Genomic DNA, 25647 nt, shown 5'->3' with positions numbered 1-25647 from the left:
ATTTTGTAATAGTTTCACACTTTCGATCCTTGTCTCGTTCTCTTCAGATATGTTCAAATTATTTCGATTTGTAAAAAAGCATGGCCGCTAGGCCGGGTGTGGTGGCTTTTCTCTATATGTTTATAGTGGAATTTCTAACAATCTTATCTTCAGAAACAGCTTTTTGAGTTTTATATATTTTTACACAAATGATCGTTTAGTGATTCTCTTCCAAGAATGTTAAACTTATTTTGCATTGTCTAAATCAGAGGGGATGGCCAATTTTCTCTACATGCATACAGTGGAAATTTTAAAATTCGTCTTGCTAGAAATTGCAGGCTGGATTTTAAAATGATTTTATAAACAATTTTAGGTGACCCTTCGCAACATCTTATCAGATTCTTTTAATTTGTCAAAACTTGATCAGATTTGTCAAAAAGAAATATTGACGCCATTTCCCCCTCTTTGTAGTGGAGAATTAAACAACCTTCTTGACAGAAACTGCCTGTCCGTTCTTAAAATCACAAATCAGTGATTCGTTATCAACATTTTAACCTCCTGTGTTTCCCTATATGGCTGTATGGAAAGCTTTAAAAACTTCTACCCTGAATCGGAAGGCCAGTTTTAAAAGTGATTCGGCAGAAAAAAATAATTTGTACTACCTGAGACTAGCTACTAGAACGAAACTAAAGAATTTGTCAAAAATTTCAGATTTATGTAATTTGTCCTTTATAAAATAACGACAAATGCCATTATATTTTAGAGATTTTCACCGAGAACTGATTATATGTTATTAGACATGGGGATAGAGACTAACTACATTTACAAGTTTAAAAATGGAAATAGAAAATATAACATACCAAAGTCTAGGAGCTAGCATAGTTATACTTGTTTGAGCTTTCAAAATCTGAGCCATATTGGACCCTCATGCCATGTAATGCTCATAACGTGAACAAACTTTACGTACATTTTGAACATCCCTTGCGATCGACGTCAGCTGTCTACATGTGGTGAAGGCATACTTATTTTCTTTCCATTCAAACACACATCAAATTTTATTTGACACACTTATTATACACTTTATTTGATTACAAAAACACCATCATAATTTATATTCATTTTATTACTCCAAAGCACAATTTATATTCATTCCATTTTGATTATATACCAACTCTAAGTATATCAAACATGATATAATCCAGTACAGTATAGATGTTACTTCTTTACAATTTTTTTCCTTGCATTTTCTTAATGACAAATAACTGCTTTTATATGCTAGATTTAACAAAGGCAAACAAGACATACAATGAGAGGAGCAGGCTCCTCTATACAAATTTTAATAGCACAAAGGGTGGAGTCTTATACAAAGAGGGGAGTTTTCATTCAGTGTCCATTGATGTAAAATATATATAACAAAAGAGGAGCAGAATGCTCCGAAGTCTACATTTAGTAACAAAATATGAGTATGCAAATATTATTTAGACTAATTTCAAATACTTTTAAATTGTAAAAATAAAGCTTTTGCTGATATAGCTCATGATCAACACCAAGAAACATAAACATAACATGTAAAATTTTCAGCTAAGAGGAAATATTGGTTTGCAATTTCTTTACTTTTACGTTTGTTCAATCTTTTGTATGCAGGCAGCTTAAATTTCAAACACCGACAATCTACTGTAGCAAAGAAAAGAATGGTAACAAGTACTGTCACTATTAGTGACATATGCTCGCGAAGCGTGCCTAAGAATGCTACGGTTGTCAAAATAGTTTAGGCATGAATCATTTCGTGACCAGAGAAAAATAATGTTGTCAAAAGGTAACCTTGAACTTGGAGCTAAGGGGTCTGGGTCTTGCGCATGACACACCAACGCATTGTAGGGAACATTTGGTTTTAAAATTCCTTGATGAATTGCAGAGTTATTGACCGGACAAGAAGCAGACCTTTTTAACCTTTGACTTCTAAGTGTGACATTGACCTTGGAGCTAGGGGGTCTTGGTTTTACGCATGACACGGAACATGTATGCCAAGTAATTTCAAAATCCCTTCATCGATGGCAGAGTTATGGACCGGACAAGAAACAGGCCATGTTAACCTTTAACCTCTAAGTGTGACCTTGACCTTAGAGCTAGGGGTTTGGGTCTTGCGCATGACACGACGTCTCATTATGGTGAACATTTATGCCAAGTTATTTTAAAATCCCTTTATGGATGGCAGAGTTACAGCCCGGACAAGAATTTACACGGACACACGGACGCACGATCGGACAGTCCGATTTTACATGTGACATTGACCTGAGATCTAAGTCTGATCTTGTGCATGACACGTTTTCTCATTATGGAAAACATTTATGCCAAGTAATTTCAAAATCCCTTGATAAATGGCAGAGTACTGAACCAGACACAAAACAGACCCTGTTAACATTTGACCAAGTGTGATCTTGACCTTGGAGCTAGGGGTCTGGGTCTTACACATGACACATTGTCTCATTATAGTAAATATTTATGCCAAGTTATTTCAAAATCCCTTCATGGATGGCAGTGTTACGGCTGAACACGAAACAGACCCTGTTAACCTTTGACCTCTAAGTGTGACCTTGACCTTAGAGCTAGGGAGTTGGGTATTGCGCATGACACGTCGTCTTTTTATGGTGAACATCTATGCAAAGTTAATTTAAACACTTTATGGATGGCAGAGTTTCAACCCGGACAAGACTTTACACGATCTCACGGTCGGACAGTGCGATTTTAATTTGCCCACTTTCGGGGGCATAAAAGCAAGTATGAATATTTACAATGAATACTCAATTAAACAAGAAGGTCATAAAGATCCAGACGCTCACCTGACCTACCATTTACCGTAGATAACCCAGATTTTGCTAATAAATCCGTTCAACATTTTACTATATGGGCGAATATCTAATGATTTTTCGCATAGCCATGATTAAGCCGCCGAAAAATGCTTTCCTTGGATTTCCTTCAAATGAGTCAACATCATCAATTATTTAGAAATTATCAATATTTAACATGATGATTTATCAATCATTAGTTCTTATATCAGAAACATATGATATGAAATAGCGGGAAGCTTAACATAACTCGTTTTGCTTGTGACTGGTCAATGAATAAGATCAAAAATTAACTGGGAGTACTTGTTTTAATCGCCAATAAATGCTCATCAGAATGAAAGAGAAATCTAGTAAAGAGTGACTTACGTCCACAATATAGACTCGTAACAACAAATTACTTTTGACTTTTAAAATACTCAGCTATTAGATCAGAGTAGTTGTCACTTTTCTCATTTTCAACTAACTCAAGGGTAATAGCAACAAAATGTATTCACCTGGGTTTCGAACTTGAACAAGATAATATACCCATAAACAATCTAAGTCTGACGAACATTGGATAAAATTTGCTTAAGTTATTAAATGGATAATGTCACTTTTCACAATTCTAAGTAAAAACATCAAGAACGACTGGAGTATCGGGCTGGTTATCAAACATGTCCCTGATATAATGCCCAACAAGAATGGTGAACATTGAAACTACTTTACCCAGAGAGCGGACAGTGTCAAGTTTTGCAATTTTGAGTTATGCAAGGTCCATAACCCCTGACAATCCAGCTTGTTATTGAAGTTGGATACTACGGCCATAAATTTTGCGACCCCATTGGTTGAACATTGGATAAGAAATGCTCAAGTTTGAGGGTGGACACTGTCAATTTTCACAACTTTAGTAATTCAAGGGTCATAACTCCAGAGCCTCTTGGACAATCCAGCTAGTTATCGAACTTGGGCGAGATATTTATACCTATTAATATTGCAGCGAATGTTTCGGAACATCGGATAAGAAATGTTCAATTTATAGGACGGACAACTTCAGTGGACACCGCTCTAACGCATCCCGCCGCAGGTGATCACATAATACTTCTTATTTGCGGGCGTATAAAAAGTTAAATTATTTTATCTAGTTTATGTTCTTTTTATAGTAGGCCTACATTCATTCAATAAAACAACATACATGTATTTATGCAAGCTTATAGCATAAAATTGTTTTAGAGTTTCATTCGAGTGAAGCATTACGATATTAGATCATAACAGTTATATTTTGATGTAACACAAAACCTCGATTTAAACGCTAAACGACAACGGACACCGGGCGATCACAATAGTTCACCTTGGGCATATTGCACTCAGGTGAGCTAGAAAAACACAATATATGCAATAAAATCAACATGAAAAAGGTTTCACAACTGATACATTTTACCCCAAAACAGTCAACAGTTTTCAACAACTTTTTGCATTTGTGTGGTCTAGGCAGCTTTGTTGTTCATAAGTTTCTCTCCGTCCGTATCTTTCCTTACAGAAACGTTTTGTTATATACCATTATTGGATATCCCTGTCAATATTTTACCTCCGAAAAGCCGTATTATACAGAAATTCCAAAATGTTACCCGATTCAGAATACCTCGCGGACACAAAAGACCTACACTGTCACGAACACTATGTAAGTTATTCAGATAGTTTCACAGGGCTGTGGGATAAGATACAAAATTATTATTACAAATCACCTGGAATGAAAGACATGTCTGCCATAACAATAAACCAAAACCCAAAACGTAAATAGTCTTAAATATCACCACTACTCGACAAAAGTGTGTCCATTTATTACCAAGGAGTTGCCCAAAATGGCCCTTAGAATAATAAAGTTAGGCAATCACAATGGAGTGTTCTTTGAATAAGAATGCCTCAAAGAGCACATAAACACTCGTTTTGTGTCAGAAATAATAGAACCCAGTCTATACAAGCGGAAAAGCAGAATACATGTTGCAAATAATTTAAAACAAGGTAAAAAGGAATGTTTGTACTGTGAGAAACTACAGCTCAGCGCAGGTTGTTGCTAGAAGGAAAACAAAAGAAGTACATGGTTCACGAAGATCGGCGGAACAACGGATGTGTCAAGACGAGAACCAATGAACATCATCTCTATTCATCATAACAAGTCAGTATACGTACTACATTCAAATAAAGCATCACACGCTTCTTTCGTTTATAAAATATGCGATGTAACCGAATTCTAAACGGAATACTGAGTCAACGTCACCAGACGACAAAATGGCTATCGAAAGCTCGTAGTGCTCATGGCACATTAAAATATTAATTGAAAAATTATTAAACTTAATGCAAACTAAACAAAAAAGCATTCTCTGTAGCTTATACATAATACATTTTACTTAGATGCTAAAAAGTATTATCGATGACGCGTTGCTCTTGTTTAAAGCAAAGTAACATCTCATCTCCACTGGTGTGGTTTTATCATTTTCTTGTTACTAGTATGTAAAATACATAAATAAATACAAGAACCATTGAATCACAAGTTTTCAAATCCCTGTACAATATAGGGAAAATACTTAGGCCATAATAAAATTAATGTCTTGCATAGTTGCATCAATAATGAGTTAATAAAGTAACACACTTCAGAAATAAATAAGCCCGCCCGCTTAGCTCAGTAGGTAAGAGCGTTGGTCTACGGGTCTCGGGGTCGCGAGTTCGATCCTCGGGCGGGGCGTATGTTCTCTGTGACTATATGATAAACGACATTGTGTCTGATATCATTAGTCCTCCACCTCTGATTCATGTGGGGGAGTGGGCAGTTACTTGCGGAGAACAGGTTTGTACTGGTACAGAATCCAGGAACACTGGTTAGGTTAACTGCCCGCCGTTACATGACTAAAATACTGTTGAAAAACGGCGTTAAACCCAAAACAAACAAACAAATCAGAAATAAATAGCAAATTTTAAACACGTGTATTTTCGGCATCCATAGCACTTGTAGATACCGATGTATCAGTCATAACTTTCAACAGTTTATTACGGAACATGTAATTACAGGAAAAATAAAAATGTAGGCCGAAAACTATTATCTTTTAGTAATATCTAAGCATCACATTATAAATTTTCATACCATTTTAAAAAATCAGAAGTCTCTAAAACTTGAATTGATAAGCCTTTTTTCAGTCAGCTTATTCACATTTTTGTAACATATTACATTGTGCAAATAAGTATGTGATAATGTCACATAACTTATATAGAAAATTATAGATACATGTACCTTGAAAGGTCAGATAATAAATAATATCTTCAATGAAAAGATATTGCTTTCAATGAAACAGAAATTAAATATCATGAATATAAGTGAAACATGCAAATGGTTAGAGTAAAAAAACTATGTTTGCACAGCCTCTTGAAATGGATTAAATTTTAGAAACTGTAGCAGGTACCTTACACACCAAGTACCTGCAACAGTGACGCTATCAGTCATAATTTGAAGTAAATGTTATGACTTTAAAGTAAATGTTAAAGACGCTAGCTGCAGTTTCTTGTATGAGAGATGGGGCAAAGATTTCCCAGTAATAGAATTTCTTCAAACTTTGTATATGAACACAGTCTCATGTTTGAAACAGAAAAATGCAAAAACAATCATAGGTCACCGTGCTTGTTTTGGAGTTATCTACACTTTAAACTGGGTTTTCTTCAAATTTGCTTATTAAAGAGCAGTTAACTCCTGAATAAGCATGGTGACCTTCGATTTTTTTCATAGTTCTGTTTCATATACAAAGTTTGAACAAATTTTATCATTGGAAATTTTATTTTATCAAAACTGTTGCAACCGTCCTTAAGGGGTGGAGTTTGAAAACATGTAGGTGGAGTCTGAAAGCATGTAGGTGGAGTTTGAAAGCATGTAAGTTGACGATAATAGTAGAAAATGTCAATAAAAAATAGAGGAAATTTCAATGTATAATGAAATAACTTCGTATTTCATATGAAAGACAGCTTGAATAATTACGGAATGTCTTAAAGCATATTGATTTATAACTTTTTAAATTAGTAAGAGATATATGAATAGAATATAAGATCCTTTTTTAACATATGTTTGGACCTTTATGTAGCTTTTTCAAAAGCTATGAAAAGTGTAACTAAAATAGACGGAAACAAAAAAATGTTTGAAGCTACTAAAAAGGTTCTCTGAAATGGGTATGTTATACTAGTATTTGAAAACAAATGCGAAACGATGTGAGAAAGGAAAACCTCTTAAACTAGACTAAATGCAAGTATTTTTGTACAAAGGGACACAATAAGCAAACAAGCAAGGTCCAATTGCAAATTATTATCAAAAATTATCATATCAAATGACAAATAATTGTCATTTAAATTTTACATATTTCTATGCGGGAAAAAGAAAAGAATCTTAGTTCGCTTCTTATTTACAAAAGCAACCCTTGTGTGATCAAAATCTCAATGATGGCAGACTTTGATGTGAACGGGCAGATACAGTCATAATTGAAACAAGCTGCAGTATACTAGGTTATGTTCCTATACCATTTCATAGATTAAAATAAATACATGTTATGAGCTCTACTACAAAATATTGCGGATAATTTAATATGTAGTATATATATTAATAACTATAATACGTTGATTAAGCATCGAATAATCTAATAGGTTGCTTCGTCTCGGCCGAACAGTTTAAGGAAAAACTTTTGCTTTATCTTAACACGAGGAGCAAAGATACCCAATTCTGCGTGAGTTACAAATGTATTTTTCTTTTGAAAATACATCTTTATGTATACGCTTTAACAATAGCTTCTCTAATATACAAACACAATATCAAAATATTTTTTCATCCTGTATATTGCATGTAATTGAATGTAAGTTTAAAGCATGTTTTACATTCAAAACATACATAATAATCTAATCGGCTAAATGAAAATGCGTGGAGCAATTAAACTGTATAAAAGCATAAAGGAATACCCTGCAGTTTGACATTTCTGTTTCAAAGTACTCTCTTGTATCAGCAATAAATAGTTAAAATAAAAAATAAACCAGCTTTAGTTTGGATACAAATAAAGTTAACATTTCAACACAGAAAACCGCAAAACTACAAAAACTCTTTCAAGCACCCATCATATTTTAGTTTTGTACAATACGGCGATACCTACTGCACAAAAGAGCAAACCCGCTAATTGCATTTTGTTAACATCTTAAAAATGACTGAATGTTCGTTTGTGAGCTTTAGCATACGTTTAGATCAATTATATAACAAACATCTTTTCTCCATAACGAAAGAAACCGTAATTCAAGCGGAAGTTCACTGGGTAAAACACAGCGCGTGGTAAAACAACTATAAAGTCGTGAAGAATATCTGGACTTAAAATCCATCACTTTTCTATACAGACAAGTTCTTCAGTATTAACACATGTGACAACGGGCATGAAACTAAGAATGTTCAAACAAATACAAATGAATACAATCTATCTGAAATGTTTCCATCCGATGACACAGCCTCGTCAAAAATCACGTGTATATGAATTATTACCTTCTACGCTAACATTCATAGATAATGTAAAACATACTGACAATGAGGATGACACCAAAAATGTTCAACTAATGGCAAGTGAATGCAGTCTTTCCGAAATGTTTCCATCAGATGACATTATGCCTAAATAGGCAGATAAGAACAGATCAATAATATGGTCAACTTGACTTATCAAAACTTCACTACACACTTGCGTAAAAGGAAAAGCGTCATGAACACGGACAGGTCTGTTAAAAACTTACAAATTATGGCAGCCTGTCCTCATAAGATGCTGTTCGACAAAAGAAATTTGTGCCATTCTAAAACAAACATGAAAGGATGTGGATTACATTTTTTGCTACTCGGGGTGAACGATAATAAATATGTGATCATTTAAAAGATGATCGTAGCGGTAATGTCCTCACACAGGTATTTCGCACTCTGTAGTCTGGCTTCAAGATACAAAAATTAATAAGAGCAAAAGAGTGAAAAAGAAACAAAAAGCTGGCAAAGTTTGTTTCTAGAATAGGTAACGATAAACACTACTAATTATAATAATGAAATAACACAGTCGGAACTTTTAACGATTTGAGGATTCTTTTTGCCTTGAGGACATGTGATGTCTATACCTAACCCTTGTTCGGAGGCTAGTAGCTTCTATATTAGAACTCGTGAATGTATCAAAGAGGCCAATACCTTAATGCAGACTGGAAACCCTGAAAACAAGGCCTTTAGCACGGTTTATCAGTCAGATTTCATATGAACAGGGCGTTATGATCAGTTCTAACACGACCTGATTTGTTCTCGTTGAATAAGAAAAGACTGAAACTATGTGCTATTATGCAACAAAATCATTGTTTGTACGTCACAATTATTACGTCATTGCGTCAAACGTCATAGCGGTACGCTGCAAAGAAAACCACACAAACAGGCAAATAGCTGGTGAAAAAGTCAAGGATGTAGATAATAATGCTTGATATATATCGTATTAGAATCGAACTAATATATCTCAAACAGTGGTTCTCTTAAACAAAAACATCAGTATTTGTTGTTCATATGTGTCATATGTTATATCCTTCCTGATATACTTCCATTGCATCTGAACTATAAACCTTGATCGTATTCATCGTCAAACGACTGTTTGGGATATACTATCATTTCTTAAATATCAAATCATCTAAACGATCATCCTCCTTGATATATTTCCTGGAATTATTAGGAAACTCTTCTGTTTTGGGGTAAAACATGTTTAAAGTATTTATGTACATTTAAAGATAATAATATATAAAGATGAAAACGTAAAAGACTATAGCTCCATTATATTAATAATATCGTCCCTGATATCTGATATCAGGTTGCACACTTTGGTCAGTTTCATTACGCACATTCAGTTGAAAAATTACATTCATGTTAGCATAATGTATTTCATTCTGATTTACATTTATTTACTGTTGGTTCGCTCCTCAGCATAGTTCTAATCCTTTATTTGGGATCATTCTTTACTTTGCACCGGTTTCAAAACACGAGTTATTGCAAAATATTTTGTAAACCTTTATGTGTCTACTAAAATAACAAATAAATTAAATATACAAAACCGCTGTTTTAGTTTTTACAAAGTAAACTTATTTTCACATGTAAAGTATAAAATCTATAACAAGATCGTTTGGAAGTATTGAAAGAAAACAAGCAAAGTAATTATAGACTCTAGACTCAGTGTGACTGAGTCTGAGTCTAAGTCTTCTCCTGTCCTGATTCTCACTCCCTTAACATTGGCTCCAGCGGAACTTAATTGTAGGACATTGAATGGAACAATAGAACAAGAACTGGGGTATTTTATGTATACGTTATGCCAAAGCTGAATTGCAATTCTTTCTGTATTTTACACATAATGTGTTTTGCTCATAGAGATTACCAAAAGTACGTGTAAGAAAGTCAGGAATTTCAGTTAAACATTTGACATTAAGCATCTCGTTAAATGGTTTTGAATACACAAGGTTTACTCGACCTGTGCTTGTCTGTCTAATCATAGTTTCCTGAAATCAAAATATTACTTCTGATTCCTTAAATATGTTAGTTATGTGCGGTTTCTTTAGTATTTACATTTATCGATCGTTTTGCCAACATAGGTGATCCGTGCTGTTCTATCACCCTTAGCTGTAGTCTTATCTAAGGATTGTAAAAATTGAACGTTCTTAAACAAAATAGGAAAGGTAGAAAGCCACAGGTCGCCCAACACGACATAAACAAAAAATGTTACAAAAATTTTGCAGGATCGGTTTGATTGAGCCCTGTTCATGGACGGGAATGGAAGTGCAATCTACCATCCACGCCCTCTAACCCCGGTTTGAGCAGAACTCAAGCTGGATAAACAAACTATATTCAGAGAAGCCATTTTGATTTTCTCTTAAATAAAAAAAGTCCGTTTGCGTTTGATATTTTTGTGAAACGATGTGATACATATTTAAAATCATGTCAAAAAGCTTTCGTAACATGTTTTGAAGTCAGTGCAAAGTCAAAATAATTCAATGTTAGTTGAAGTATCTTTCGTGTTAGTATATAATTGTGCTACAATTGTCGCCAAAAGAAATACCAAAAAGAAGAGCCTTTGACATATATATATTAATCGAAAAACTTCTTGTAACTAAATAAACCCGTGCAATGAAAACGAACTGGCAAGAGCTATATGCAAGACTATTGGAATACATCTTTTATGGAATGGAGTTATAGAATAACAAATCACGTAAGTTTTGGGGAAAATAAACCGACAGCAATCCTGTATACTCGCCATGATTGTGCCGCATAGCCTCCACTGACAGTTACTCGGGGTTTGAAATTTCAAGGAAGTCTTCATCATCTGCATCGTCGTCAAAATCATCAGCATCGTCATCTTTCTTCATCGCAGCTGTTTCAAGTGAGCGCTTCGCTGTTGCCACACTAGGTCCCGTAGCGTTTCCTGTCACTAAGGCACCTTCTTCTTCTTCATCTGCTGGCGAAACTTCCACAAATACTAGATCTCTATCATCGACCTCGCCGTCTTCATCTTTGATCGTTTCGTCCCTCGCACCAGCTATCTCAGTAGCAACATAACTCTCGGCTTTTTCAGTATGTTGCTTAAGGACAGTGTGGCCTAAAATCATAAAAAAATGTTGTTGTTATTGTTTTTAATTCATCCATTTAAAAGCAGCCAAATTGTCGATTTATCAAATTAAAGATAAATTACAACGGTATATCGACATATTCAGTAAACATTTGGATTTTAGATGATGAAACAATGTTTCGATTTGTCACTTCATTTCATATCACCCTTCAGTCAGTTTTATTCATAAATATTAGCAATCTTCCAGTATTATCCCGACAAAACACATCTGTAATGCATATGAAATGGTATATTTTGGGGGAAATAACCAGACACTTAAAAGTCATACCATTCTCAGTTATAAGAGTTGAAATTTCAAGGAAGTTTTCATCATCTGCATAGTCGTCAAAATCATCAGCATCGTCATCTTTCTTCATCGCAGCTGTTTCAAGTGAGCGCTTCGCTGTTGCCACACTAGGTCCCGTAGCGTTTCCTGTCGCTAAGGCATCTTCTTCTTCTTCATCTGCTGGCGAAACTTCCACAAATACTAGATCTCTATCATCGACATCGCCGTCTTCATCTGTGATCGTTTCGTCCCTCGCACCAGCTATCTCAGTAGCAACATAACTCTCGGCTATTTCAGTAGGTTGCTTAAGGACAGTGTGGCCTAAAATCATAAAAAAAAATGTTGTTGTTGTTGTTTTTAATTCATCCATTTAAAAGCAGCCAGATTGTCGATTCATCAAATTAAAAATAAATTACAACGGTATATCGACAGATTAGATATTCAGTAAACATTTGGATTTTAGATGATGAAACAATGTTTCGATTTGTCACTTCATTTCATATCACCCTTCAGTCAGTTATATTCATAAATATTAGCAATCTTCCAGTATAATCCCGACAAAACCCATCTGTAATGCATATGAAATAGTATATTTTGGGGATAATAACCAGACACTTAAAAGTCATACCATTCTCAGTTATAAGAGTGCTCCAAATCCCTTTGGTTACTTGAATTTTCAATCTAACTACTTTCTCCGGATCAATCACTATATCTTGACACCAACTGGAACTTGCTTTTACCTAAAGTTAAATAATGACGTTGTGTTAAGCTTAATAATATAATTTATATATCCAACATCTGTTAATAAAATCCGAGACATGCACTCGCCTTAAAACACTTTAAATATGCACACTTTTTGACGTTTAGACGAAAGAAAAATACGTATTTAAATTATTTTTTACATTAAATTACCTATGACTTCTAATGTTTGATATTGGAATTACCTATGCAAGAAAAAGAACTGAATAATTCAATCGAGGTTTAATAATAAAATCATATTTTCCTATCTTTATGAATATGGCCAGTATATGAGGTCAATAATCTCTTCACTTGATCGACCGGAGACCGTGACGGTGGATTTAAAACTTTTGGTTTTTGTTTGTTCGTTTTGTCCTTTGTGTTGGCTTTGTGTGTGTGTGTGTGTGTTCCTTTGTTTGTTCGTTTTGTCCTAATGTGTTGACTGTGTGTGTGTATGTGTGGTGCACGCGTCTGCGTGCTGTGGGTTTCGTTTTGAGGAGGCTGCGTTCTTGGTGCGTGGCATTCCCTGTTTGATATTTGTCTTTGTTTTTTTACGTTTGACTGGAGGTGGTGGAAACTTATTTTCGCTATTCTGCTCAAAGTAGTAAATTTTCGGTAATGGGCTTCTTGAATTTGCTCATTTTTTGCAAATCTTCTACAAATTCTATTGTATCGGCCACATGCAAATTCACGACTATGTGTAACAGATTCTCTGAAGGCTTGACAGATAATGCCCGAAATGGCACTGTTGTTTGGAAAATTGGAATTCGTTTTTATCTCCCGAGATTAAACATCAGCAAGTATAAACAATCGAGGATTCCTTCGATTAGAAGCAAAAACAACCCTGGCATTTATTTGCAAACGATCTTCTTCCATGTGCAGAATTGAAAAGACCCAAAAGGAGATTAAATCGCAACAAGTATATTAATATACCAACAAGACATTAGCTAAAACGGGTCCTTACAACAGGATTGGAGCTCCTTCAGTAACCGGTTTTGAATGGTATTCATTAAAAACACATTATTCCGGATTTGGTTAAGTTGTAGAAAATAGATATACCGCTATAGAGATACAGTTGCTCTTCAGAGATCGTGACAAAAGATCCTTTAAACAATTATGCTTACGATAAAATATATAGAAACTTACCTGCAGCTTGTGGTTATCCAGGTAAAAATGCATCTCTACTTGCAACCGACAGTTGAACTTAAGGTCAAAGAGTTTACGACAGGTTTGTTCGTTCTCAAGTAGCAAATACATGGTACCGGCGCCCTTCAACTTCACTACCATATCGCATGATCTTGTAATACGACAAAAAATTGTGTTGTAACTGTCGTTGCCCGGAATCTCAGTCGAACTATCCAGTTCTTTCCATACAGCTCCTTCACTGTTTCTGCTTTTATTCTTCACACCCATTCTAAATCTAATTGATACAATAATTCCAGGTATAAGTACTATAGAGACTTCCTATCAAATTTGTAAAAGAAGGGTTGTTTGTAAAGCACATATGCCTACATGTTTGCTTGTCGGAGGTATCTAGGTGGATAATTTGCAATCTCAAGTTTGCTTTGACCATGACAGGGGTGACTTTTGGCTATAAAAATCCAATTATCATATGAAGTTTGATAGCTGTGCCCCGAAAGTATTTCCATTTTTTTTTATACAAATCTGTTTTCAGTGTCCGGAGTGGCTGCCTTTGTATGTAAAGCGCATTTGAATGTTCTGGTCATGAAAAGGGGGTGTAAATCTGATACGACATACTCTTGAAACGCTATGGTGAACGAAAACAGGAGAGGACAACCGTAAACTAGCAAAGGTTTATACGTAGTTGCAGTCTGATCCTTTCCCTTTCTCCGCCACTATCGACCGCCAGTCAATATCTTTTGTCCTTGTAAAACGACCTGAGCACAGGTCTCGATCGAAAACATGTTTGGTTTCTATTTCAACACGTAATTTACATACATGAATGCAATGATAGATAATGCATCAATAGTAAATGGGCAATTTTTAAACCAATTTGAAATTGAAATCTAAAAATAAACATACTTGGTTATATGTCAAGGACTTACGTGACAGCTAATTATAAGTAATTACAACCTCTATATTGTTCAGTTAAATCATGCTTTTATATTCTATGATTATAGAAAATGGTCCAACGGCTGTATTGTTATTTTGTTATTTAAAATGACTTATGACGCACCTATATAGATACGACGATATGACGGATAAAAGCTGCCACCGGTAATACACGGCCTGTAAACACTGGCTCATCCTCTTTGAGGAGATGAGTTGAAAAAAGAGCCAATGATACTTCCGAGGAGGCGCTAATGACCGGAACTTTATGCAGAATGTAAACAAAGAAGAAGGGTGAGTTGATGGTTTCCTTTCTCAGATAAATGTAAGGCCCTATTTCAAAAAATAGCCAATGTAGTTCCACTCAGAAATGATTATACTTTTTATATATGCAGACCGTTTTGCAAGGTAAATGCATTCCTTGACGTGAGAACTTTTGAAAGTTGGGAAATAGAGCAAGTCCAAACCAAAAGTAGACATTTTCCCATATATTTCACCCTAATTTACACAAATTTAAGATTTTATAGTCCCTGCATCAATCTTGCTGAAAAGCATATCTTACTACTGCAAGACTTACGTGGTTTACTAGCGTGTTTATCCCGTACATGTGCATTTATCACCATGTGGAGGAGCCACCGCCGCAGAGGAGGCGCTAAGAACCGGAGTGGGAGCCAAAGCACTTTGAAATTGAGATTTTTTTTAATGTATCATCAATTCTCACATACCAGAGCTTTATCATAATTCCCTTGGATTGTGTCAAACGTCTGATGGATGATATTGTAACAACATCCTATTCATTTCCTTAGAATGTATTCTGAGATATCTGCACTTCTGTTTTCTTTTGCACTTGTCTAATGATGGGCTACCATGGCGTTATAAGTTGTATAATTATGATATTTTCTATGAAAGGGACATTTCCTAATGCACAACGGTTTTCGTGTCCAACGCATTTTGGATTTTTTAATAGTTAGTGTTAACTTTGTGGTAGTCTGGAAATGCAATTGCTATATGTACTTCCATCGGTACTTACAAATGCTAAATAAATTTATTTGTTTACCTGTAAATTGCTTAATTCGATTACATATATATGAAAATGCTAACACTCAAAATACTTCTCCCAGATGTTCTAACGATAACAATGAAACTGAAAACGTTAGATATTTAATCCCCGGTCGAACCGCATGGATCATATAGCTTTTGTCTTATCCTTGTCCGTTTGTCAGTCGTTCTGCAGTCAAAGTCATATTAAGTTATTATTTAGTACTGGGAGTTTGTAAATAGGGTGCCATCTGTTGAGGCAATATTTGCTGTCAGACTTTGTTTTTAATTAATGCTACGTAGTAAGAATGGGTATTGACCGTTACTGAGCATACAGTTACAGAATTATAAATACAGTTTTTTAATTTTACTTAAAAAACGTTTGTAAGGAAACATGTATGTTGATACTTAATTTCCAGCTAGCGCGATTCATTGATTTGCCGATCCTATTCTGCGGACTACAGAAAAAAATCATTTCTTATATTTACGTTATATAGTATCTGCCTTACTCGATTTTATTTATGCTTTCAAAGAAACTCTTAAAAACATTTGTTTCTAAATGAATTAGAAAAGACATAAATATACTGAAATGATAAAAAAAACATATAAGCAAAAATATCGAGGAAGTTTATAAATAATGTGTACATTCTAACATGACTAGCAATGCTTAAATCGTCAAAACGATAATATGTTTACGTCACGTGGACGTTGTATTTAGCGCAATGTACGCACCCAGAAATAGCGCTTCAAAGTTTAATGGCCTTGCAGAATAAATCGCCATCATTTCCGCAAGAAGTGTATTACCATTTCCGGTACTGGTGTGTATTGTACAAGCGAACAATCGGTGATGATACATTTTTTGTGCAAATGAGATCTGAATGTGCTCACTTTAGTGCTGGTGACAGCCGCTCTCTTGCGCTTCTTTTTATTTGGGGTGCTCGTGGTTACATTTCTAAACTGTTCGTCTAAATTTGATTTTTTTTAAATTGTATTTTGCTGTGTTTTATTTTCTTTTCTTTTACATTTGTATGTTACATCGTTCGTTTTCGTTGTCAATAATAACCCTTTCCTACGTTTGCCTTTAAACAGACCCATCTAGAACGAACAAAAGTAATAATATCATACAGAATTGAGCATTCTTTCTTTGCGATTCCTTTCAAACATTTAAAATAAAACTGACCATTTAACATTAAACTGTGTAGCCGTTGCATTGATATATACACAAAAGTAGAGCTATTGCACTTGCATCGGCTTCGGCGTCGGAGTCGGCGTCGCCGTTGGTTAATTTTTTTTATAAAGTCAAATATCTCTGTTACTCTCAAAGCTATTGATTTAGAACTTAAAATAGTTATTTACTATCAAAGTCTACATAAGGAGAATTAATCCCTATAACTCTGATTTGAATTTTGATGGGGTTATGCTCCTTTTTAACTTAGAATTTTTCGTTAACCCTTTTGGTTAAACCTTTTGATAGCATCAAATATCTTTGTTACTATCAAAGCTATTGACTTGAAACTTGAAACAGTTATTTACTATCAAAGTCTACACCAGGAGAAACAATCCTTATAACTCCGATTTGAATTTTGACAGAGTTATGCCCCTTTTTAACTTAGATTTTTAACTTTTATAAAGTTTTTACTGGCATAGCTCTAATTCAGAGTCAAGCACTGAGAAAAGTCGAGTGCGCTGTCTTGTGGACAGCTCTTGTTATTTTAGGTAGAGTGTGTGCATTTGGGTAGTATAATACAATTTCAAGCATCAAATTAAAAACATTAAAACGAAATAGAGATTACATTGCGAGAACGAAAAAACTTTATACGAGTGTTAATCACCCAGGAAAAGAACTGGTCAGTGGCTCCGACTCTGGACTTTTGCGACTCCTCCAAGGCTTTGGCTCCTCCTCTAAGCCAAAATTGAGCATAGAGGGGTAAAACCCGCCGTTAAAACACATAAATAATTCAGATTCAACATACCATTATGGGAAAAATTGGTACAATCTAAGTTTACTCTTATTTGTGTAAAATAGGGCGAAATATATGGGTAAATCTCCACTTTTGCTTCGAACTTGCCCCATTTTCCAACTTTCAAAAGTTCTCACGTCAAGGAATGCATTTACCTTGCAAAATGGCCTGCATATATAAAAAGTATAATCATTTCTGTGTGGAACTACATTGGCTATTTTTTGAAATAGGGCCTTACATTTATCTGAGAAAGGAAACCATCAACTCACCCTTCTTCTTTGTTTACATTCTGCATAAAGTTCCGGTCATTAGCGCCTCCTCGGAAGTATCATTGGCTCTTTTTTCAACTCATCTCCTCAAAGAGGACGAGCCAGTGTTTACAGGCCGTGTAATAATAGCTGCATAGCTGCCACCGGTAATAATAACTTCCATCGCTAATACATATGGGTGACTACTCCAGAAGAATGTAATGTAATATATGAATGAAGTAATGTTAGTGTGAGGATAGTGCAAGATACAGAATGCGCTCCAATTTCAGAAGCTTCCCTGGTTATCATGCCAGGTGTAAATCACCAATACTTGTACACGATACTTTTATCCCAGCGTTGGTAATTTTTAGTTGGATATAGGACTCGATCTCATGTCACGTGGTTTCGTAGTCAGACAGTGTTACCACTGGACCACAGCGTCTGTCCTAGTTTATCAGGCGACTGTCTAACTTTAAATGGTGGGTAAAGTCCCCACTTTTAGTATGGTGCGATTTGGCAGAATGTAAAATGTTACAAGCATTTTGTAAGTGTTTGGCCACATATTTGTATGCTGAATCTAAAAAAATATATGTTCTGGCAATTGGTTCTGAAACTGGCAAAATGGGGGCGGGGTGGGGCAAAAATGACAACCTATTATCTTCCAATTCATATCTTTTTATAACAAAATATTTTTCTTTGGAAAGGTTTGAATAAATATGCTCATACTAAAAGCATAACAAAGTAATTAAAAATTCATAAGATAGGGCATAAAAACTAAAATATTGGTGACTTTTGGGTTGACGAAATAAACTGTGTTCTGGAGTGTTTATTGATGCTTCTCAATTCAGTGCATGGTGCCCAAGAACAAACAAAAATGTGTTGAGCAAAACATTGTTTATGGAGCAGATGAAGGTAAAAACTGGGCACCTAAACACACTGGTCTTGCAAGTACATCGCACCACCTGACTAGGTGATTACATTTAGTTAATCTATTTCATAGCTCGGAAGATCCATTTAGCTACTGAGACAAATTTTAAGTAGACAGATATTTTGCTAATCAAGGGATCTGGTCGTGTAATTCCGCTGCAGATAACATGTATTTAGTGATTCAACATGTGGATGGAAAAGATAATTTCCATTCTACAGAAGTCGCTGCTTGGTGATGACAATGACTTAAAAGTTTCCCCACATCAGTGCTTCTTGAGGAGGAACAATAAATGTCTGAGAGTACATGGATGCTATTTTGCCTGCTAACATTAGTAAGGACATTTCAGCCAGTGAGAAGAGCACCTCCAGCAAATAAAATTGTCTTGGCAATATTTCTATGAGAAGAGCTGATCATGCAAGACCCTACAGGAAAAACATGGGTTGATGATGGCGGCTTTCAGGAAGAAATAACCGTTGAAGGGAAAGCTAGCGGACTAAATTTGAACGCGAGGGAAGGGGGAAACACATGAAAACTGGCACAGGAATGATTCTGCATGCTGTTCCCTGCAGTAAACGATTAAATTGTAACACTATTACTTTTTCCAGAGATACTGTTTTGGTTCTTACCACGACATACGTAGGAACTAAATGCAACAGTAAGGATGGTGGCTGGGACAGCGGGAAAGTGAATATATATTCATGTCAACAAAATGTTACATAGATAAGCTTAACTTTGTAAAAAAAAAAAAGCTAGTATGCGGCGCGTTGTCGGTTTAATTTCGTGAAAATAGTTAATTTTTAAACTTTTAGAAAGTTTTTTCAAATGTAGTTTTATGATATGAGGATTTGCCTGATTTTACCAGAAATATTTATCAACGCTCATCGATTGCAACATGTCAGACGGTTGTTCCCCTTTACATGTTTAATCAGAACGAAAATAGTATATCGGATCCTATATCTGATACAAAATTAGTAGTTTTTACACTAACAAGTTTAACCTGAACTAAATTCTACAAATTTAGACATCAGTCTCCACATTTCCTTCATGCGAGATTACGAGTTTTGAACCCCACCGGAGAGAATGACTAAAGAGGTCATTGCTAGGCACAGTAGCTGGTCCAGTGAAGAGACTTTATCCTAAAAGATAGATCTATAGATCTTTAGATGACGACAAAGCATTGCAGCTGGTCTGAAGCAGAGAAATTATTTTTGAGAGAGTGTCTTCACATTACAACTGAGCACAGCTGCTGGTCCAATGCGAAGGATTTATTCTTTGGCGGGAACCTTTAAATCAAGTTTCCTTTCTCCACAAGTGACATTTTTTGGACTTATTTGTAGGTTTTCATATAAAATTATATTATGGTCCAGCCGAGACAATTTCTGAAGAGTTGTTAAAGTATGTACTCGTCTTTCTTAAACTTATCGGCAGTGGATGCTATTAAAACTGTGCATTCAAATCTTTTAAACCAATTCAAGACTGGTCAAAGGTCTTGATATGGACACTGTCACTCTGATAAAACGCTTAAACGCTGTGAATGAATTATTATAAAATGTATGTTCAGATTAGTGCTGAAAGTGTTCGAAATACTATTTGAGCCAGGTCTTTTTTGTGGTTTCAAAATAGAAAAACATATTGACTCTGAAGTGGGCATACATTGAAATTAAAAGCAATTTATCCTCGAAAAGTGTTATGTATTTAATCCTTAACCACGTTACATATCATTTTGATACAAACGCATAATTCGGGGTAATTGTGATAGAATAACATATTTATGTTAAAATATATCTTAATTCCGCGGCCATTTTGTTTTTCCACCATTTTAACCCGTAGCAATTTTACCAGAGCATATGGCCTACATATATATTTCTGAACTTAGCACCAAATTATACTAAGAAGTAAATGTGAACAAATACTTTAACAAAACGCGTGTACTTTTTTACACTTTTTTTATTGAAATACAGTATACATGTACTCAAATATTATGTAAAATGTACTTACAAACTTGATAAAACTATAAGCCGAAAGCGAAAATGATTACATTACTATAATTTTCATATTTTTATTAAATTATTTCCATTTCGGTTACAGAATTATTAATATTCAATAGAAATAAGTCATTGTCTAATTTGAACACATTTTACCTTAATTAATTTAGTTGTTAAACCGAGAAGGGTCTACCCGGAAGCAACTAAAAATAGAAACACACATACAGCAAACAATTAAGAGATATTGCACAACAATGTGTTTTATTAATACAGAATTCGATTCTAATATTAGAATTTTATTAATTAATTGTATTTTTGTGAATTACTGAAATATGAGAGTGAAATATTAAATATATTTTTCTGTCAAAAATATTAAATTATAAAGTGCGGTGAAAAACATTACAAAAAAGTTCAAAATAATGTGTTTGTTTTACATGTAGGAATAAATAGCTTCCCTCATGAACACCAGATCTTATATTTTCAGTGATGGCTGTGCAACAGATCTCAATCTTCGGCTGAAACAATCAAATGTCCTCTATATAATAACTGTGTATTTGACTAAGTATAAAGATAGCGATTTGTGTTGTTCGAAAATGCCTTAAACAAAATGAAGATGAACTTTATCGAAAAGCGTTTGTCTTCGAAGGACCACGTGCATCATCATGGTCCATCTGTAGTTCTATGAAAGTAAGTAAAATGTTTAAAGTTGTACTTGTAGTTTTGCAAGTGCACCTTCGTTTGAATATGGAGGCGTAGCTACAGAAGACTTTTGATCCAAATCATCACATCTTATCAGCACCACATTATATATATGCCGTACTCGCAAGAAGAAGTCAGAGCTCTTCGTGAAACTCTAAACCATGTTCTTCAAATCCGTAACTGACGTCAGCATCGAGAGGTACGTCTATATTTCCATCAGAGATCTGCTCCAGCAGATGCAAGCCGATTATGTCAATAATCTTCTGTATGACGTTCTTTTTCCTCACCAATTGATCAAACTCTAGAGGTCCTGCACCTGACATCTGACGGAACAACCTATTTCGCGATTCATCCAAAGTTTCAATCGTTCTGTCTTCTTCAATTTCATCAATTAGATGCAGGTAGTATTTAGTAAGTTCTTTATCTTGATCAGCGGGAAGTTTAGCTATTTCTTTCTCCAGTTCTTGTTTTATCTGATCAATGTTCCTTATCTCGTACAAGTCCTTCCCGTATTTATTTATTACTTCATCAAGCGGTTTGACCAGTCCAGCATACGGATTAAGTCGGCCGCCTTTTGTCCGGAAAAATCCCCCTTCTTTGTTGATAAAGCTGATCATCTGATTGACATTCAAGTCTCCACCGTAACGCTTCTTCTTCTTTGCGTCACCTTTTCGATACCAGTAAAACGATGGATATGTATACGAGCTGTATTGTTTACGTAACTTCCGCTCTGAATCAATATTTATTCTTGCTATGACAACGTCGGGTTCATTTTCGTACGTTTCTGCTATTTCTTCGTACAAATCTACTTCATCTTCGTCGTCTGCTTCGTGTAACATAACGAGCCGGTACTGTTTATCTGTATCCATGATTTCATCGAAGTTGTCTTTCGTGAGTTGTAGAGCAAAATGTCTGTCTACTTTCTTAAAGTCTATTTTCATGGCGTCTGATACCACTTTTGCTAAAGCGGTCGGTGTGATATCTCCAAGATATACTTTCGGGACTGCACTGCCATATTCGTAATACACGATCCCCGGAAATGACGTCACTTCAAATGCATTAATTAAAGTTTTGTCAGAAACTTTCCCAAATGTGATATCACGCTCTCTTTCAAAAGTCTGCGCAGTGATCAAAAATTTGTGAAATAAAAGTTTACATTTTTCACAGTTGTCTTCAGTAGCGTATAAGAACATACACTTCATCCGTTTGATATTTGTCTCGAAGTTTGATTCTGTGAGCTCTACAATTTCTACACCGCTTGAAAACACAAGCATACTCCAACTGATGATAACTGGCAAAAGGAATTTCACACACAATCTCATTTTTTTTCTACTCGGCGCCTCTTCTAAACTTCTAGGGATCTCAAATTTCTTTTGATTTCCAATTAATCACTAGCGCACATAGCTAAGTCATCAACATCGGTAAGTCCTTATACTTGACGGAAAGCGACTAAGTAAGTAGCTTAGGAAACATTAGCCATGTTGTCAAGTCATCAGCGTTTGCTTTTGTGACCATGTACAAAAATATCTATTAACACTATATTCGCATTTCCGGGATGCACCGATAGATGGGTAACATGTGGTATGAAGTGATAATATGTCCATAGCATGTGATGTGGACAGATCAATAGGACTTGGGTTCTTTCCGCAGCTGTTGTAGTATTGGCTAATAAATATTATCATCTAGTATTAACAGAATTTACACCATCGATATTGTGTAAATTTCGAGTTAGTTATGCAAGAGTTTTTAGCTTGTTTATCGGACTTATTACCAAAAGTAATGTTCGTACGTCTGTTGTATTTTCAATCTGATTTTCTAAAACAGGAATATGTTACACGTACTAGTATGTAGCAACATTTTTAAACTGGCTTTTTTTTCACATGACCAAAATAGTGAAACGTTATTTGATTTTATGCTAACTGATGTGACACTGTGTTTTATCAGTGAGATATAATCCATATCACTACCTGCATATCACACCGGTATTTTTTTTTTTTTAGAGAAGTGGGGGGGGGGGGGGGGGGGGTTAACGTCGCACCGACACAAATATAGCTTGTATGGCGACATTCCTGCTTTGATACCTGGGTAGAACCACCGATCTTTCGTAAGCCAGCTGGATGGCTTCCTTACATGGAGAATTCAACGACCAAAGTGAGGCTCGAACCCACTTCAGAGGGTCAAGTGATTCGAAGCGCCGCGAAGGCCCCTCACTCATTTATCAATATAGCTTTGTCGATTTGTACTAATTTCTTTTCTTTTTTCACGTTAAACGGGATGAAAATTGAGTTGGCGCTTTGTTTCTTTTGTTTAGTATATTTCTCGATTCATATAACTTTATTTAACGAGAAATTCATAAAGTTATGCCAAGATTAAAAATTTTATCACGTGTTTGGTGTCCTGAGAGTGAAATAAAGCCAATACATAATTTTGGTCTCACACTAGCTTATTTTAGTGCTTTTGACGTTGACGTCGATTAACGAGCCGTTGGACGAGTTGACTTGGTCTATAACAGGCAAAGAAAGAAGAAATTTTGATGTTTCGGCAGAAAAAGTTAACCGATGATCAAAAGAATACATTTCAACCTTTTTTCACATTTTTACTCTCACTATGGGGACTGATATACAGTATATTTATGTCTTTAAAGCATTTAACACAATGTTACATTACCTGCGTTTATGTTTAGAGATAAAATTTTCTTTATTGAACAGAGAGAATATTAGCAAATAATGTAGTATTACTATCGTTCAAAACTAAGCATCTACAGCTTCCCTCCGAGGCTTTAATATAGTGCAGCCCAGACGTACCAGAAGCCTCCATTGTTCTATGGTTCGACTCGGCAGGTGTTTGACGAACTGCTGATGAGAATGACGAGTTGTAAAAATTGAAAGAAAATACGAGTATACTGTTTTTGCATTATCTACATATGTATAATAATATAGTTTAAAAGCATAGAAACTTGAAGACAAACCTACAGCAATCACTATCTCTTGTGATGCTGATATACAGATGCTTGCTCTTCAAACTTGCTGCAATTTATTTGATAACTGACCGAATGTATTCTCTTCCTGTAAATAGCCCCGCTTCCCAGCATCGCACATAGGGTTTTGAAAGCAGGTACAACTGCATTTTGATGGCAGAAACACAAAACAACATGTGTCCAGTAAGCCAAAACTCGTGCAACTCTAGAAGAGGACCGTAATATACTCGAGGAGTCGAGTTACTGAGGCAACATAAAATTGTGTGACAGATGACAAACAGTTCAAACACTAGTCTATACAAGGTGGTTCTGAAGTCGAAAAAAATGGGTTGGAAAAAAACAGACAAAGACAACTGGAGCAGGTTTGGGTATATTGGAAGGTCTCTTTGAAATGGTTCTTTTTTACCTCTAGTGACCCCTAAAAGGGACCAAGTGACCCTTTCCCATTTTCATGAAATTGGGAAAAGACCTTACAGTGATGCTACAGACCAAGTTTGATTAAGTTCATGAGAATAATTTGTTTAAAGCTATTTCTATTTTGGGCTCTAGTGGCCCCTACCTGAAAAGTTTGGGAGAGGACCTTAAAATGATGCTACAGACCAAGGCAAGTGGAGATCCATCAAACTGTTCATGAAAAGAAGTCATTTAAAGGTCATTCTATTTTTAGCTTGCCCCTGAAAAAAATGCCCTAAAGTGCTCCCATGTTAATAGCTTCTGAAGATGAACTTACAATGATGCTGCAGGCGAAATTTGATGAAGGTGCATCGAACATTTCAATGAAGAAGTTGTTGAAAGGCATTCCTTTCTGAGGTAAAAGGGGCCAAGCACCCACATTTCAACAAATCTGTGAGAAGACCTTACAATGATACTACTGCCAAAGTTTGATGAAGATCCATCACGAGGTTCATGAGAAGTTGTTTAAAGGAATTTTTATATTTAGCTCTAGTTGCATCTAATGGAGTCCAAACTCCCTAATATGAACGAAGTTGAAAGAGAACCTTGCAATGATGCTATAGATCAAGTTTAAAGAAAAGCAATTAAGCGGTTTATGAGAAGAAATTTAAAGATAATTCTATTTTTAGCACTAGCTGCCTCTAAAATGGGCTAAGTGCCCCCATTTGAACAAAATAAAGAAAGGACTTCATAATGATGCTACAGAACAAGACTGATGAAAATCCACAAAGTGGTTCATAGAAGAAGTCATTTATAGGTATTTCTATTTTAAGCCCAAAGCCTCTTAAAGGGGCCAA

The 25647-nt window shown here is 35.3% G+C and overlaps 2 protein-coding genes across 2 annotated transcripts; both read right to left on the bottom strand.

The window, feature by feature from the left end:
- Positions 1 to 1084: 1084 nt before the first annotated feature.
- On the bottom strand, positions 1085 to 20931 carry LOC123536207 (uncharacterized). The gene is made up of 5 exons (XM_053529095.1): positions 20878 to 20931; positions 13638 to 13911; positions 12382 to 12493; positions 11757 to 12074; positions 1085 to 11458 (listed from the first exon to the last, which is right to left on the bottom strand). The coding sequence occupies exons 2-5, from the start codon at positions 13902 to 13904 to the stop codon at positions 11148 to 11150; spliced, it is 1008 nt and encodes a 335-aa protein (XP_053385070.1). The 5' UTR covers positions 13905 to 13911; positions 20878 to 20931; the 3' UTR covers positions 1085 to 11147.
- A 615-nt stretch (positions 20932 to 21546) lies between these two features.
- On the bottom strand, positions 21547 to 22980 carry LOC123536840 (protein disulfide-isomerase 1-like). Its single transcript, XM_045320312.2, has one exon. It carries the CDS (start codon positions 22740 to 22742, stop codon positions 21555 to 21557), a length of 1188 nt encoding a protein of 395 aa, XP_045176247.2. The 5' UTR covers positions 22743 to 22980; the 3' UTR covers positions 21547 to 21554.
- Positions 22981 to 25647: the final 2667 nt, after the last annotated feature.

This window comes from Mercenaria mercenaria, chromosome 17 (genome assembly GCF_021730395.1).
Source record: "Mercenaria mercenaria strain notata chromosome 17, MADL_Memer_1, whole genome shotgun sequence".
In the NCBI taxonomy this organism is placed as follows: Eukaryota; Metazoa; Mollusca; class Bivalvia; order Venerida; family Veneridae; genus Mercenaria; species Mercenaria mercenaria.
This window is presented reverse-complemented; position numbering and strand designations above follow the sequence as displayed.

What these genes read in the sequence shown, in the direction of transcription:
- LOC123536207 (XM_053529095.1), bottom strand. Translation starts at nt 13,904, where the DNA reads ATGGGTGTGAAGAATAAAAGCAGAAACAGTGAAGGAGCTGTATGGAAA. An exon ending in TGGATAACCACAAGCTGCAG is followed by an intron (nt 12,494 to 13,637) that starts GTAAGTTTCTAT and finishes ATTTAACTTTAG; the next exon opens with GTAAAAGCAAGTTCCAGTTG. An exon ending in AACTCTTATAACTGAGAATG is followed by an intron (nt 11,459 to 11,756) that starts GTATGACTTTTA and finishes TTATGATTTTAG; the next exon opens with GCCACACTGTCCTTAAGCAA.
- LOC123536840 (XM_045320312.2), bottom strand. Translation starts at nt 22,742, where the DNA reads ATGAGATTGTGTGTGAAATTCCTTTTGCCAGTTATCATCAGTTGGAGT.